General features: G+C 42.5%; 1 protein-coding gene across 2 annotated transcripts in view; it reads right to left on the bottom strand.

Annotated features, from left to right (window-relative positions):
* Positions 1-14049: 14049 nt before the first annotated feature.
* Positions 14050-15247, bottom strand: part of LOC115789600 (uncharacterized) — a 16903-nt gene continuing 15705 nt past the window's right edge. For both annotated transcript variants that reach the window (XM_030743080.1, XM_030743081.1), the window contains exon 4: positions 14050-15247. This exon is cut by the window's right edge and continues 1142 nt beyond it. In XM_030743080.1, the coding sequence (XP_030598940.1) occupies positions 14778-15247 (470 nt within the window). In that variant the 3' untranslated portion in view covers positions 14050-14777.

The following is a 15247-nucleotide window of genomic DNA, read 5'->3' as shown; positions in this document are numbered from 1 at the left end:
GTGCCGTTGCAGGGGTGGTAAGAAAGAGCAAAAAAAGTAGAAGTCCAGAGTTTAACAGAGTATAAGAAAACACAGAAGCCCTCTCGGGAGTAAGTGCCTTGGAGCCGCTGCAAACAGGGGAGAGAGGAAGAGCAAAGAAGAGCACTCCCTCCCAACTTTACTATGGCCCTTTATAGCCCAATCTCACACCTCCTCCTGCTGTTATCAGGAGGAGGGGGCATATTAAGATGCTCTTCATGCAACAGTTCCATGACTTGGTCTCGGGGGCTAACATGACAAATAACTTTCCCACGTGAAAACACCTCCCACCTGGGCACTGCCTCGGCCTTCTATCCATATTTTCACATTACTTGAAACACTTTTGGGCGGTCTTATCTCGATTCACACATCCACTCCCTTACAGTAGCCCAGGTGTGACTCCAACCCCCCCTTTCCAGGACACACTCCCCACTACTTGACCTCCCCTCTGGCGATGCTGGGTCAAAAGTGCACTGTGTACAAAGGTGAACTTCTAAAAAGGACCGGGTGCAGTATTCCTAGTGGAAAAAACCCAAGGCCTTGGGCAGAGCAGGCCTCAGTCCTCTCCACTCACCTAAGACATGCAGTGTTCCAGTGTGTGAGTGACAATATATGTGACAAATAATATATAATGTGACCATTAATTCAGATTAATATAGGTACTAATAAATGATATAGTAAAATACCAATATCAGATGATAAAAATATCCGACAATACCGGCCAGACAGATCCACAGACGACGCCATATCCTTCCTCCTCCATAAGACCCTTTCGCACATAGACTATGTGAGCGTGCTGGTCTCTAAGCTGCTGGACCTGGGCCTGGGCCCATCACTGTGCAGGTGGGTTCACAGCTTCCTGACCAGCAGACCACAGGTGGTACGAGTGGGTCACCTCACCTCATCCTCCCTCACCCTCAACACCGGATCCCCCCAAGGCTGTGTGCTCAGCCCTCTGCTGTACTCACTGTACACCCATGACTGCGAGGCCACGTCAGAGTCCAACGTCATCATCAAGTTTGCTGACGACACTGCTGTTGTGGGACTAATCTCTCACAATGAGGAGACAGCCTACAGGAGAGAGGTCTCCCGCCTGGAGAACTGGTGCCAGGAGAACCACCTCCTGCTCAATGTCAGCAAAACGAAGGAACTGATTGTGGACTTCAGCAGGAAGCAGCAGAGGGACTACCATCCACTTGTCATCAGTGGTGCTGAGGTGGAAAGAGTGGACACTTTCAAATACCTGGGAGTGACCATCTCACAGGACCTGTCCTGGACTCATCACATAAACATCACTGTGAAGAAGGCCAGACAGCGTCTCTTCAAGCTCCCACTCAAGGTGCTCAGGAACTTTTACACCTGCACCATCGAGAGCATCGTGCGTGGGAGCATCACCACCTGGATGGGAAACTGCACCAAGCAGGACTTCATGGCTCTAAAAAGGGTGGTTCGTTCAGCTGAACGGACCATCAGAACCACCCTCCCCAACCTGCAGGACATTTACACCAAGCAGTGCAGGCTGAGGGCCATGAAGATCCTAAAACAGCCCAGCCACCCCGGACACTCTCTCTTCTCCCTGCTCCCATCAGGCCGGCGTTACCGCTGCCTGAGGACTAAGACTGAAAGGTTGAAGAAGAGTTTTTACCCACAAGCCATCCGTCTGCTCAACTCTGAGCCCTAACTGGACCATTATTGCACAATGTAAATATTATAATTTATAAAAGTGTGTATAGTGTATAGTATATAGAGTATAGTGTATAGTGTGAATTACTTATTTTTATTTTTATTCTTCTTATTTATATGTGTGTATATATGGTTGCAGGTACAAAATACATTTCACTGTGCATTGTACTTTGTATAACTGTGTATGTGACAAATAAACACTATCTTATCACTTATCTTATCACTTATCACTTATCTTATCACTTATCTTATCACTTAAAAGAAAAAGAAGATGATTTCTTTTCTCTCCCCTCAGCCCAACCGGTCTCAGCAGATGACCCCCCCTCCCTGAGCCTGGTTCTGCTGGAGGTTTCTTCCTGTTAAAGGGAGTTTTTCCTTCCCACTGTCGCCAAGTGCTGCTCATAGGGGGTTGTTTTGACTGTTGGGTTTTCTCTGTATTATTGTAGGGTCTTTACCCACAATGCAAAGCACCTTGAGGTGACTGTTTGTTGTGATTGAAATTGATAAAATTGAAATTGAATTGAATTGAATTGAATCTGTGTGAGTCTGCCTTTCTCTGCCACATATGAAGCATCTTAATGCTTAAATCTGCAGCTTCAGGGACAGGACCACGTGATTATGCGTGTGATTGTCACAGTAGCGGCGCCGGGGGGGGGGGGGGCTAGGGAGTGCTATAGCTCCCCCTGGAAAAGTCATAGCACCCCCAGGAAAATAGCTTGTGTTGAGAACTGAAAGAACAAATGATCCTTCATAGCACCCTCAGTAACATGCTTAGCCCCCCCTTAGCACCTGCAGAAAAATATTTCTGGAGCCGGCTCTGGATTGTCAAAAAAAAAAAAAAAAGAAAAAAGTCAGACCCGGTCTGCACCGCTGTGTTTGCAGCTGCGCTGTTTGACTGTTTGCTCATAAACTGGACACACTGAACAGTTTACACAGCATTTTTCCAACTGTAAAGCACAGAAATTCACATCACAGTTTTTACCTTAAAAAAATGCAAATGTTCATCAGCTTGAAACATATAAATTTTCCCTGATGTTATTTTTGGAGAAAAAATAATTATATATATTTTTTAATGTGTTGAGGAAGAAGTTGCTGTTTTCTGGCCATTCAAATTCATATTGCTGATTAAAATTATTATTTTTAATCCTGTTCGGCCCACGACTCAGACTGTGTCTTAACTTTTGGCCCGTCCCGTGATCGAGTTTGACAGCCCTGATTTATATTGATGAAACCTTGTTGTAGCATCTGTGTTTTACCACCGGGTGTTGCTATTACACTTTTTAGACCTATTTCAGTTTTTGCACCAAATTTGAGCCTCAGAGATCTGATTTATTTCTGTATTTTTTACTTCATGAATTAATGTTTTAATTTTATATTAAGGAAAAAAGTATATTAAAAAAACAGGAGCCAGGAAAAGTTCACATGTCCTGGAATATGATGCAATGAGATACTAACATCCTGCATCACTTTCAAATAATTATCCCCAAATTTTCTCATTTAATAGCTTCCCAGAAACACAGACATGATTTACTCTTTGGTCCTCTTCTATGCTTGCTTGGGCTTTGTTGCCAGACTCAGAGTTTGTCTGCTATCATGCTTTTGTTGTCTTTTGTTTGGGGAAGAAACCTCGTTCATGTTCCAAGATAAGACCACAGCATGTACCACCGGCAGAGAGGAGAAGTGTCTGATATCAAAAAAATGTATGACCTGGAAGTCCCGAGGTCAAAATGGGACACTAAGAGTGGTCGAGAATCACCAAACTAAGATCCTGTGGGACTTCCAGATACAGACAGACAAACTTGTGATGGCTAACCAACCGGACATCGTAGTGGTGCACAAACAAAAGGAGGAGGTCATAGTGATAGATGTTGCAATACCAAGTAACGGCAACATCAGGAAGAAGGAACACGAGAAGCTCGATAAATACCAAGGGCTCAGAGAAGAGCTGGAGAGGATGTAGAAGATGAAGGTAACAGTGGTCCCCGTGGTAATCGGAACACTCAGGGCTGTGATTCCCAAACTGGGAGAGTGGCTCCATCAGATTCCACTCGCCCCAGCTGGTCTTTGTTTATTTTTCTGCCTGTCTCTGACTTCTGGTGGGTGGAGCTGCGGCTTTCTGCCCTCATTACTAAGTACATTTCATGACAGACACAGACATTCATTTAAAAAGAATTTAAAATTCTTCTCCTCACCTACAAGGTCTTGAATAATCAGGCCCCATCGTATCTCAAAGACCTCATAGTACCATATCACCCCAACAGAGCACTTCTCTCTCAGACTGCTGGCTTACTTGTGGTTCCTCGGATACTTAAGAGTAGAATGGGAGGCAGAGCCTTCAGCTTTCAGGCCCCTCTTTTGTGGAACCAGCTTCCAGCTTGGATTCGGGAGACAGACACCCTCTCTATTTTTAAGATTAGGCTTAAAACTTTCCTTTATGATAAAGCTTATAGTTAGGGCTGGATCAGGTGACCCTGAACCCTCCCTTATTTATGCTGCAATAGGCCTAGTCTGCTGGGGGGTTCACATAATGCACTGTTTCTTCTCATTCACCTTATTTACTTTGTTTATACTCCACTCTGCATTTAATCATTAATTGATATTAATCTCTGGCTCTCTTCCACAGCATGTCTTTTCTCTCCCCTCAGCCCCCCTCAGCAGATGACTGCCCCTCCCTGAGCCTGGTTCTGATGGAGGTTTCTTCCTGTTTAAAGGGAGTTTTTCCTTCCCACTGTCACCAAGTGCTGCTCACAGGGGGTCGTTTTGACTGTTGGGTTTTCTCTGTATTATTGTAGGGTCTTTACCTACAATACAAAGCACCTTGAGGTGACTGTTTGTTGTGATTTGGTGCTATATAAATTGAATTGAAGTGAAGTGAAGTCTCTGTCTGCTCAGAGTTGTAAATCATATAGGTGTGGCTTTGTGGGCCTTTTGGCCAGGCGTCAAGTCTGGTTGTTGGGGATGTGTGGTCGCCATTTTGTGAAGGCAAGGTGTGTGTGAATTTGGGCTTGTCCTTCGTGTGTTTATGAGGAGAAGTTTCCCTTCCTTCCTTTTATTTTTCCTGCGGTTTGAGAATTTCTGTGTGTGTGGGTGTGGCATCTTGCCTTATGAAGTTACTGCTGGTTGGTAATTAAACATAGAGGTTATAGGTGTTATATTATTGGTAATGATAAAATACACAACACATGAGTTGCCTGCTATTGTTAAAAATACAGGTGCTTCTTTGAGGGATCTATAGTTTATATGTCTTAATGATCTTGTTTTTGTGCTCTTACAATTTGTGAATCTTTATGTAAGAGGTCTCTGATGACAGAATTTCATGTTTCTTTGCGGAGGGATGAAGCTGAAGAGGATGAGGAGACTGAAACTGAGGATGAGGAGACTGGGACCAAAACTGAAGATGAGGGGACTGAAGGCGAAACTAAACTGACCGGAGGGACCAAGGGGATCAAAGAAAATGAAACCACTGGAGGGAGTAGAGCTGAGACTGGGAGAGCTGAGACTGGGAGGTGCTTGGAGGTGGCTGCAGCAGTCTGTGGTGCAGCCTGAAGCTCGGAGGCTGCTGCAGCGGTCTGTGGTTCAGGCGGCGTGGGTGACTGTGGCACTGCTACAGGCGGCGTGGGTGACTGTGGCTTAGATGCCCCCACCCGTGGAACAGAAATATGTGCCGGGGCAGGCTCATCTGTGGCTGCCCCCACCCAAGGAGCAGGAATGGGTCCGGGAGCATGAGGCACAGGGGAAGGAGTGGGGTTAAGCCCAGGTGTGACATACACAGTCTCAAGAGTTTTAACAGTCCTAAAATACACAGTCTTTGCTGTGGCCGATTTATTAGCCACAGGCTTAGGACATGAAACAGGTGCTACAGAGTGGATCATACTTTCGACCAAGCCCCTCTTCAAACCTGGCAAAGCGTCCAAAAGCCAGGGAAAACTGGACTCCGATCTGTGCGCACTGTGGGCCATGGCATCTCGATACCCCTGACTGGGGCATTTAAGCCATTGCTCACAGAGGTCCATCATAGAGCTACAGATTTCCTTTTCCAATTCTGGTGAGGGAAGAACAGCTTCAGAAACCACAGGTCTTGAATGGGCAGGCATGGCAAGAGTCTCTATGGAACAAACGGTCTTCTTTATGTTTTGTGAAATGTCAGTAACTGAGCTCATGATCAAACTGTCCATGGCTGACACAGGAGTCGTATCATAGTTCGCTGACTGAGTTTTACTCTGGCGACGAGAGCTCCACTTCCGCGCCCCCGCTGTAGGATGAGAGAGCGGAGCGGCGCTAGGAAACGAAGCAGGAGATGGTGAGCCTGGCATCACGGAGAAACCGCCTAGCCTTATTCCCGGAGGCATGGGTGGAGGCGGAGTGACTGCCAGCAAGCGAGGCTGCAGTTTCAGAGGTGGAGAGAGTGGCAAGTAATGAAGCTGAGGTCTCTTTCCCCAGCCAGGTCCTCCTCGGGTGAGACAAGTACCCAGGAAGCGTGACTTGTCCTCCGGAGCACACCACCTCTCTATTTCCTGCAGGAAACCCGCACAGCTCACTGCCGTCCCTGCTGGCTTGAGTCCGTGAGGTCCGTGTTTAGGTCGCGTCGTTCTGTCATGGCGTGTGTGTGGCAGGCAGGATTGGACCCCAGGATGCAGACTCACAAAATAGAACTTAAAGGAGGATTTATTGGGAAAATACCAGAAACCAAAACTCAGCTAGACAGGAGCTGGACGGATGCCAGAACTAAATAAAAAAAACTACAGAGAAGGGACACACAAAATGAGGGAACACTGAAGACGACGCGACAAGGAACAGATGAACACTGAGGGCTTAAATACACAATAGGTAATCAGGGCAAGAGGAAACAGGAGGGCACAGCAGGTGAAGCAAATGAGACTAATAACATAGGGGAAGCAAAACTAAACACAAAGCACAGGGAACACAAGACTGGCAAAATAAAACAGGAAGTGACTAACCAAGGTGCCGCAGACTACATACGGGGGACTGGCACACAGACACGGGACAGAGACGCAGACTAGTCACAACACTAGGAATAAAACTCAGCATGGAAACACAGGAGGTCAGGGTCAAGACAAAATGACAAAACAGACAAGACCATGGAAACAGGGGAGACAGAGACAAAGGGAACAACAGTATCAAAACAAACTGGAAAATAACAAAACTCAGGGAAAGTAAAACTAAACACAAAACACTGGGCAGATGGCCCAGGACCATGACATTAACTTCTGAACTAAACCTTGTCTTTTCTTCTTTGTCCTGCATGAGAGACAAGGGGAGTGGCAGCATAGCTACGGCCAGAGGAGACTGACATCTGGCCAAAGCCTGAGGGCCAGTGGATCAACCTCCTCTAAAGCTCAGTGTTCTTCTTATTCACAAACTGTTTCTGATATGTTCTCTAAACATTTATGAGTACATATTTCCTTTTTTCATTTACATATTTTATAGACATATATTTAATTTGGCATTTCATTTAGAACATCTGCTTGATTTCAATTCTCTGACACAACTGGCAACAGATTAGACACATTTATTGGGTTTACACTTTGTTGATGTTAGTAATCGTGTGTCTTGTGGTGCATATTGAGTTCTATTCTGGTTTGGGCATTATTGGCATTATCAAATAGTGATTGATTGCTGGTTTGACAAATTTTGTGTGGAATTTGGATGAATTTGAGTGATATCATTATAGTGGGGTGAATAGTTTTTGCGTCAGCAGGTTTGTATCTCTTCTGGTGTTGGCAATTTAGTATTGATTGATTGATTGATTGATTGATATTGGCCAAGTGACTAATAAATAATTGGTTTAAGATTGGGAGGAAAACATATATCAATTACTGCTAATGATAAATAAATAAACAGATAAATAAAATTGTTTGATTACAATAAAATTGATTAATTGAAAATAATACAAGTTCATTGAAAAATTAATTATTTGAAAAAAAAAACGAGGGAAATTTGAGAATTCATTAAAATGTCTGACAACGATACCAAAGATTTGAAAGCAATTACCCCAGTAGAGGTAGTTCAATGGAGTAATTCATTAATTAAATTACTCATTGCAAAGACATTAGAAAAATGGCATAAACGATGGCCACATATTGATCAACCCTGGCCTAAAGATGGAACTTTAAATCCAGATGTAATTTGTTTCTACATACAAAGCGGAACAAAAGAAGGGGAAGAAAGGAGAACGATGAAAAAACAAAAGGCAAATAGAACTGGATGTTCTTCAGCTTTTTGAAAAAAAATAGGGCAGAAACTGATGCAAGAAACTAAGGACAAGAAGAATAAAAGCCTGGAAGATGTTGAGAAGAATACAAAATTAATGCAGAAACTGATGGCTGAAATTAGTGTGTCTTTTTCACATCTCAATTCAGTGGACAAGCCCCCCTCTTACGAAAAGGAGCTCAAGTTTGAAAAAATATACCCTCAGCTTCCAGTGGTTAGCCAGGATGGCAACTACCACATTAAGGATGACAATGACAGAATAATTGAAGTGGGACAAGCGGAGACAATTATAAAACTGACTCCTTCTAAAAGCAAGAAGAAAACGTCAAGCTTGAAAATTAAAGGTGACAGAAGGAAAGGTGAAACTGTAAAGGTGAAAGTGAATAATCACCCACTGGCGATGATGGCAGATAGCAGAGCAGCTTTCATCTGTGTGAGACCTGAGGATGCTACACACCTCCCCATGTCTGGACAATATGTGAGGACAATTGGATTTGAGGGAGTAAAACAGCTGATTCCTCTGACTAAACCAATTGAGCTCTGCTATAAAAACCGAAAGACTATGCTATCTATATTGGTATCAGAGCACACACCCATTGCTCTTCTTGGTAGAGATGCTCTGTGTAAATTAAACTGCATAATAAAGTGTACACCGGACGGCTGTCTGGTGGAAATGCCATAGGATACTGCTCATCAATTATGGATGATGACAGAAACTGAAGGATCAGTAGTATTTTGGATTGGAAATTTGAGCGCAGGCTTCATGGAGCCAGTCAAGTCATGGGAAAAATTCATTGTGGCAAATATGCCAAAAGCAAAACTTCCTGAATACCCATTGCATTGCATGCTTAAGTACTTCAAAGATGCTACAGAATCAAACTTAGAAGAATGGTTGAGTTGTCAACCAGAACAGGTTCAACTCTCTTCAAACTGCATAATTTTGAGACCACAAGGAGCAGCTATGAAGATAGAGGAAAGTGAATTTTTGCAGAAGGAATTCAACATTGAGAAAAGTGTGCCACATGTAACTCTGCTGGTGTCTGAAGAATACGAGCAGAAGGATCTAGGAGAAATGATGAAAGAAACAGAAGGAGCTATTTTTGCTCCACTCACAGAGAGTCATGCCATCTGGATGAGTGAGGATCAACGATTCAAAATCATGATTTCTACTCAAGGAAAAGGACAGCCACAGGCTGTACCAATGGCTCATGAATCCATTTGCAGTGTTGAAGTGGACTCAAATTTCCTGAAAGAGGAGATGTTACGACAAGTTCCAGAAAGTTTGTGGTCCCAACACAGTACTGATATTGGACTGGTGAAGTCAGCTCAACCAGTGTAAGTGGAACTTAGACCAGGGGTCAGATTCCCCTGGAAGGATCAATATCCATTGAAAGAAGAGGCAATCCAAGGAATCAAACCACAAATTGAAGGACTTTTAGAAGCAGGTGTACTGGCAATAACACAGAATCCGCAGAGTAGCACGCCTTTGTTACCTGTGCAGAAACCTGATAATTCTTATCGTTTGGTACATGATTTAAGAGCAGTGAATGAAGTGGTGGCGGACTTTCCAGCAGAGGTGCCAGATCCGCATACTCTGTTGACTCAAGTTCCTTCAGAGGCAACACACTTTACAGTGTTAGACTTGTGTGGAGCATTTTTCAGTGTCCCGCTCAGCGTGGAAAGTCAGGGTTTGTTTGGATTCACTTACAATGGACAGCACTACGAGTATAAAAGATTACCACAAGGATTCAAGCATAGCCCTCATATCTTCAATAAAGTATTGAAAGAGGACTTGGCAGGAATAGGTCAAGTACTAAAAAGTAGTTATTCAATACGTGGATGACATCATGCTTTGTTCACCCAATGAGGAAACATGTCACGAGGACTCGATAAAGCTACTGCAGATACTGGCAGAAAAAGGACATAAGGTTTCACAGAAAAAACTGCAGTACTGCCAGGAGAAAGTGGTCTACTTGGGACAGGTGATAACACACGGACACAGAAGTATCTCTGACAGCCAGATAGAAGCAATTCGTAAGGCTCCAAAACCTAGAACTGTCAGAGAGATGATGACCTTTCTTGGAATGGCTGGCTATTCTTCAGCATAGATTGAAGATTATGCCAGTTTAACAGGACCTTTGAGAGCCATGATCAAAGATATGGGAAATGCTCAACTTCATTGTGATCTTTCTTGGACGCAAGATGGCATTTTGGCCTTTGAGACAATTAAACAGAGGCTGGAAGAAGCCCCAGCATTGGCGCTTCCGGATTATTCTAAGAACTTTTTGTTTTATGTGTCTACCTCTACTGGTGGTAAGTATGCATGTGGAGTTCTTTGTCAGCCAACTGGAATAGGAACTAATCCCCAACCTATTTCTTACTATTCCACCGCCTATTCAGAAGTGGAAATGGGACTACCACTATGCTATAGAGCCTTAGTGGGGGTTTCACTGATATATGACAAAGCATCATCGGTCATGATGGGGTATCCAGTGACAATTCTTACCCATCATAGTCTCAGAAACTTGCTGAACTATGGTAAATACACATTGACTATGTCCAGACTTAGAGACTATCATAGGCTCTTGGAACAAGAAGATGTCACCTTAGTGAGGTGTGTCATGGCTAATCCAGCCGAGAACCTGCCAACACCAGAAGATGGTGAATCACATGACTGTGTGCGAGAGGCTGAGAGATACTCCAGACTCAGGTCAGATCTGCAAGCCCTGCCGTTGCGTGAGCCAGATCTGGAATATTGGACTGATGGGTCCTGTTATCGTGTGAATGACAAATTGAGCGCTGGTTATGCAGTAGTAAAAGCGCAAGGATCAGATTTTGTTGTGGAAAAGGTTGAAGTTGTTCCTCAGCCAGCATCGGCACAGCTCGCTGAGCTTGTGGCATTAACAGAAGCATGTTTGCTTGTAGAAGGCAAATGGGTAACAATTTATACTGATTCCGCTTATGCACATAATGTGTGTCATTTGTTTGGAGCAGTGTTGGTTCAAATCTTGATTGCAGTTATCATTATGTGTGATGTTCTGTTTTTGCACGGTGTTGTTGACTTTTGCAAAAGCAATGATATTGAGATGGGTTGGAATTGTTATGCCTAATGATTAAACTCAGATGCCATTAATACAAACAACTGATATAGATGAGGATGAAAATGTTGTGATGGAAGGAGTTGTGGAGCAATACCCATTTTGATGTCTAATCCTATTAGATCTTTATATTTAGTCTTATTATAATCGTCATATGTTTTTATTATTAGTTGTTACTTAATTAATCTTTACTAACCATTACTAAAATTTTCTTTGTTTGTTTATGTCTTATATACAAGTGGTGATTTCCCAAAGGGGGAATAGAATGGGAAAAAGTAATTGGAAAATTATAAAATAGGATATTGGAAATTTACATTTATTTAAAAGATGATAGTCAGTATTTGCTGTTTCAAATTGCATGCATTATTGTTACAAAAGATACTGCTCAGTGTTTCTTCTCATTTCAGAAAGAGACTCAGGAGATTACACAATAAGAATGGACAGAAGGACTCTGAATGGGGATGCTGTGATGAAAGGATGAGATTCAACATGGCATCACAGCAAGAGTTAATGCTGTTGAAGAGTTGCAGTGTCATTATGTTTGAAATGATAATAAAGACTGATTCATTATTTTGAAATTTATGAATTATAGTTTAGAGATGTTCATTGTAGCAGTAATACTTGAATGTATAACACTTTTAATTAACCATTCTGAAGAATGATGTTTCTGTTATTTGGTAAGTACATTGGGACCTCAGATGTTTTTTTTCCTTTTGTTCGATTTTAGGGAAAGAGAGGCATAGGTAAGGAAAGGTCATAGAGAAGTCCGATGGGTCGACCAGCTGATCTTATGGACATTTTTTAAATTTTATTTACTGAGGCTTTCCTGTGTATTTGCTAAATGGTCACATGACAATCATTATTACTCCCTTTTTTCTTTTTGAGTTCCTCTGGGGTGCCAGAAGGTGATTGCTGTGGGCAGCAGGGTCGTGGGAGAATTTTTCCAGCCTTCATTGTGTTAAGATTGTCATTTAAGAAAGAAAGCTGCCAGGCAGGGGTTTTTTTGCTCCCACACCTCACAGGAAGTCAGAAAAAGCTTTTGTTAAAATCATGTTATGGGAGAAACTGTTGTTTTAAGTAATAATAAACATCTTTGTATGTAGTGTCTGAAATGCCTATGTGAAACTGCATCCATGTTGTCTCCTAAAGGTGTAGGAAATTCCAGCAAGGGGCCTCTCAGTTTGGGAGCTCATCTGCATTGCTTATCTTTACCAAAAAAGGAAAGGTATTGATTGGGGGTCTCTGAGTAACGCCAAAAACTGGTTGAAACCAGTCTAGGTGTGACAACATGTTTATCAGATGTTATCAGATGTTTATCAGATGTTCAGGGTGCAGAAGATCATCTGCCTTCCTTCTCACCCAGATGTCTTGAGCGTCTGTCTTGACATTTTCTTTTTTGTAATAAACCTTATGTTATTCATTGAGACTGTGTCGGTGAAGGATTTCTTCAACACATAACCAGAACAACACACAACGACAGTATCATCGTCATTTGGGCCCTGTTCAAAATAGTAAGTTCAACAAATTCTAATTTCATCAACTCAGATAAAGAGGTTTTTAGGTCTAGAAAAGCTGATTAGTATCAGTTTAGTCAACTCTGAATATGGTCACCCTGTCTTAAAAAACATCTGCTCTCTCTAGTGCTCGTTTTTTCTGTTTTTTTTTTTTTACACAATGCCAATGACATGTACTGTAATGGCAATAGGTGGCGCGGTGGTTAGCACTGCTGCGTCACAGATAGAATACCATCTGGAGGGCCTGGGTTCGATTCCACCTTCGCCCAGGCCCCTCCCTCTCTCTCCCCATGTCTGCGTGGGTTTCCTCCGGGTACTCCGATTTCCTCCCACAGTCCAAAGACATGCTTACTGGGGTTGGGTTAATTGGTCACTCTAAATTGCCCATAGTGTGATGGTTGTCTGTCTTTCTGTGTTGGCCCAGGCTGGTGACCTGTACAAGGTGTACCCTGCCTCTTGCCCTATGCCCTTGGGGTGGCTGTAGCTCAGTAGGTAGAGCAGGTCACCTACTGATCGGAAGGTCAGGGGTTCGATTCCTGGCTACTCCAGGCTACATGCCAATGTATCCTTGGTCAAGATACTTAACCCCAAGTTGCTCTCCGACCGTTCCGTCGGAGTGTGAATGTGTGTGGATGGTATATAATTAAAAAGCACTTAGCTTAGTAAACATGGAAGTGCTTGTATGAATGGGTGTGCATGGGTAAATGTAAAAAACGTGTTGTATAAGTGCTTTGAGTGCTCTGACTGAGTAGAAAAGCGCTATATAAGAACTAGTCCATATATAAGAACTAGTCCATGTCAGCTGGGATAGGCTCCAACCCCCACCCCCCCGCGACCCTGAACAGGATAAGCGGAAGTGAATGGATGGATAGCCAATGACAATAAATGAGTATTTGCTCTTGAATTAATGAGGATACTCTTGGACTGCTTCCATCTTTACTACAGTCTTACATTCTTCAAAAACATGTTCTTATACATTATGATAGCTCACATTTGGTAAATAAAACAAGTTCTGTATGTAAACGGATTTACTGACCATTTCTGGTTAGTGGATCGATTTCCACTGACCACTGCTTTAACTACAAGCAACTGGGTGACGGAATTTGAGATAACAGCTTTTCGCTGGCTCTCTTACCTTGACAAGTCTTGACACAATATAAAATATCTCTTTTTAACAAACTATTTCATGTAACTAGGATGATTTAAATACTAGCACAAAAGTTACTTTCATGCTAGCTGACTTTGTGCCCCAAAGGAATCCAGAACTGTCTGGCAGAGATGGAGTGATGGCATTGTTCAGTTTGTTTTAGAAACCTGCTGCTAAGACCACAGCAGGTGTAGTCTGTGCTAAGACTTTATAGTTGCAGAAAGATCAGGTAAAGGCATAGATCAGGCAGCTTTTCCCACAGCAATGAACCAGAAATACAAGGTCCCATTAAACATGATTATTTTACTTTCTCTATAGTTACAATATCCAAACAATGTATTCAACATTTCACCTGAACATCAAATTAATCTGAAGTTTTTTCCAAAAAGTGCCCTAAATCATGCAGAAATTTGAATATAATTATTTTATTTATAAGGTAATGAAACATCATTATAAAGCATGTTATGTACAATGTGGCACAACTGAACCTGGATACATTTTAGTTCATTGTGGTTTCATTTTTACCCAGTTTAAAAATACACAACTATCTGAAATCTGTTCTTTATACTTTGGTCAACTTTTATTTTGAAGGCATGTCATCTGTTTCTGGTGTGTGTTGTGCTTCTTCAGCTTTTGATAGTTGGATAAAGGAACATGAAGCTGAGCAAAGACAAAGTTTTCACATCATTGACACATTTAAAGCACTTCAAATATGTAAATATATATTTACATCAACACAAAGAGGAAAATGGAAATATATTTTCTTTATAGAAGTTCAGCAGCAGCAACTCAATGACGCTTTGTGCACAGATCTGCAGCTCTGCCAGATGTAATACTTCAGGTACAGCTGACCCTGTCTTATTGATTTAAACACCTGATGATGAAGAACATCATCACATTTCTGGTGTGAGGGACTGAAATTGGAGGGGAGGAGGTTCAGATTGAGATATGAGGAAGGAGGAGCGTTCATCACTGACAGGAAGTCCAACAGCAGCACAGGAAACACTCATATTTTGATCACATTTTGATTTTAATCCCACCTGTCAGAGTTACTAATATCGCTCTGCTCTCAGTCTCATTCTTCCATCACTTCTTAAACATTTTACCAAACTTGTATTTCACAGCTGCTAAGGTTCCTTCAGACACTAAGCTTCTCATCTCCTCCAGCTTCTGGACCTTCTCTGTGTCTCGTTCCTCCTTCATCTTCTCAATCAGGAAGTCCAGGTAGAAGACAGTGGACGCTGAATCAGCTTTCAGGGCGATCTGCTCCAGTCTGAGGACATGGTGGTAGCACTCATCCAGGAACTGTTTCTTCTCTGCTCTCAACTGGTTCATTTCTTTTTTGATATTTTCCAAAAGACTCGACTTCTTCTCACTTTCTGATTTATTCTTCTCAAATTTCTCCTTAATTTCTTCCAGAGTATTCTGAACTCTCCTTGTCTTGATCACATATCTCCATTCTTCTTTCACGTGAGCTGATACAGGACACTTCCCAGTACAAACAGTGCAGTGACCATCTTTCATGACCTCACAGCTTTCAGGGTTCCAGGCCTTTG

The sequence above is a fragment of the Archocentrus centrarchus genome, chromosome 12 (genome assembly GCF_007364275.1).
Source record: "Archocentrus centrarchus isolate MPI-CPG fArcCen1 chromosome 12, fArcCen1, whole genome shotgun sequence".
Lineage (NCBI taxonomy): Eukaryota > Metazoa > Chordata > Actinopteri > Cichliformes > Cichlidae > Archocentrus > Archocentrus centrarchus.
Note: the sequence above shows the minus strand (reverse complement) of the source record. Positions and strands in the feature narration are given on the sequence as shown.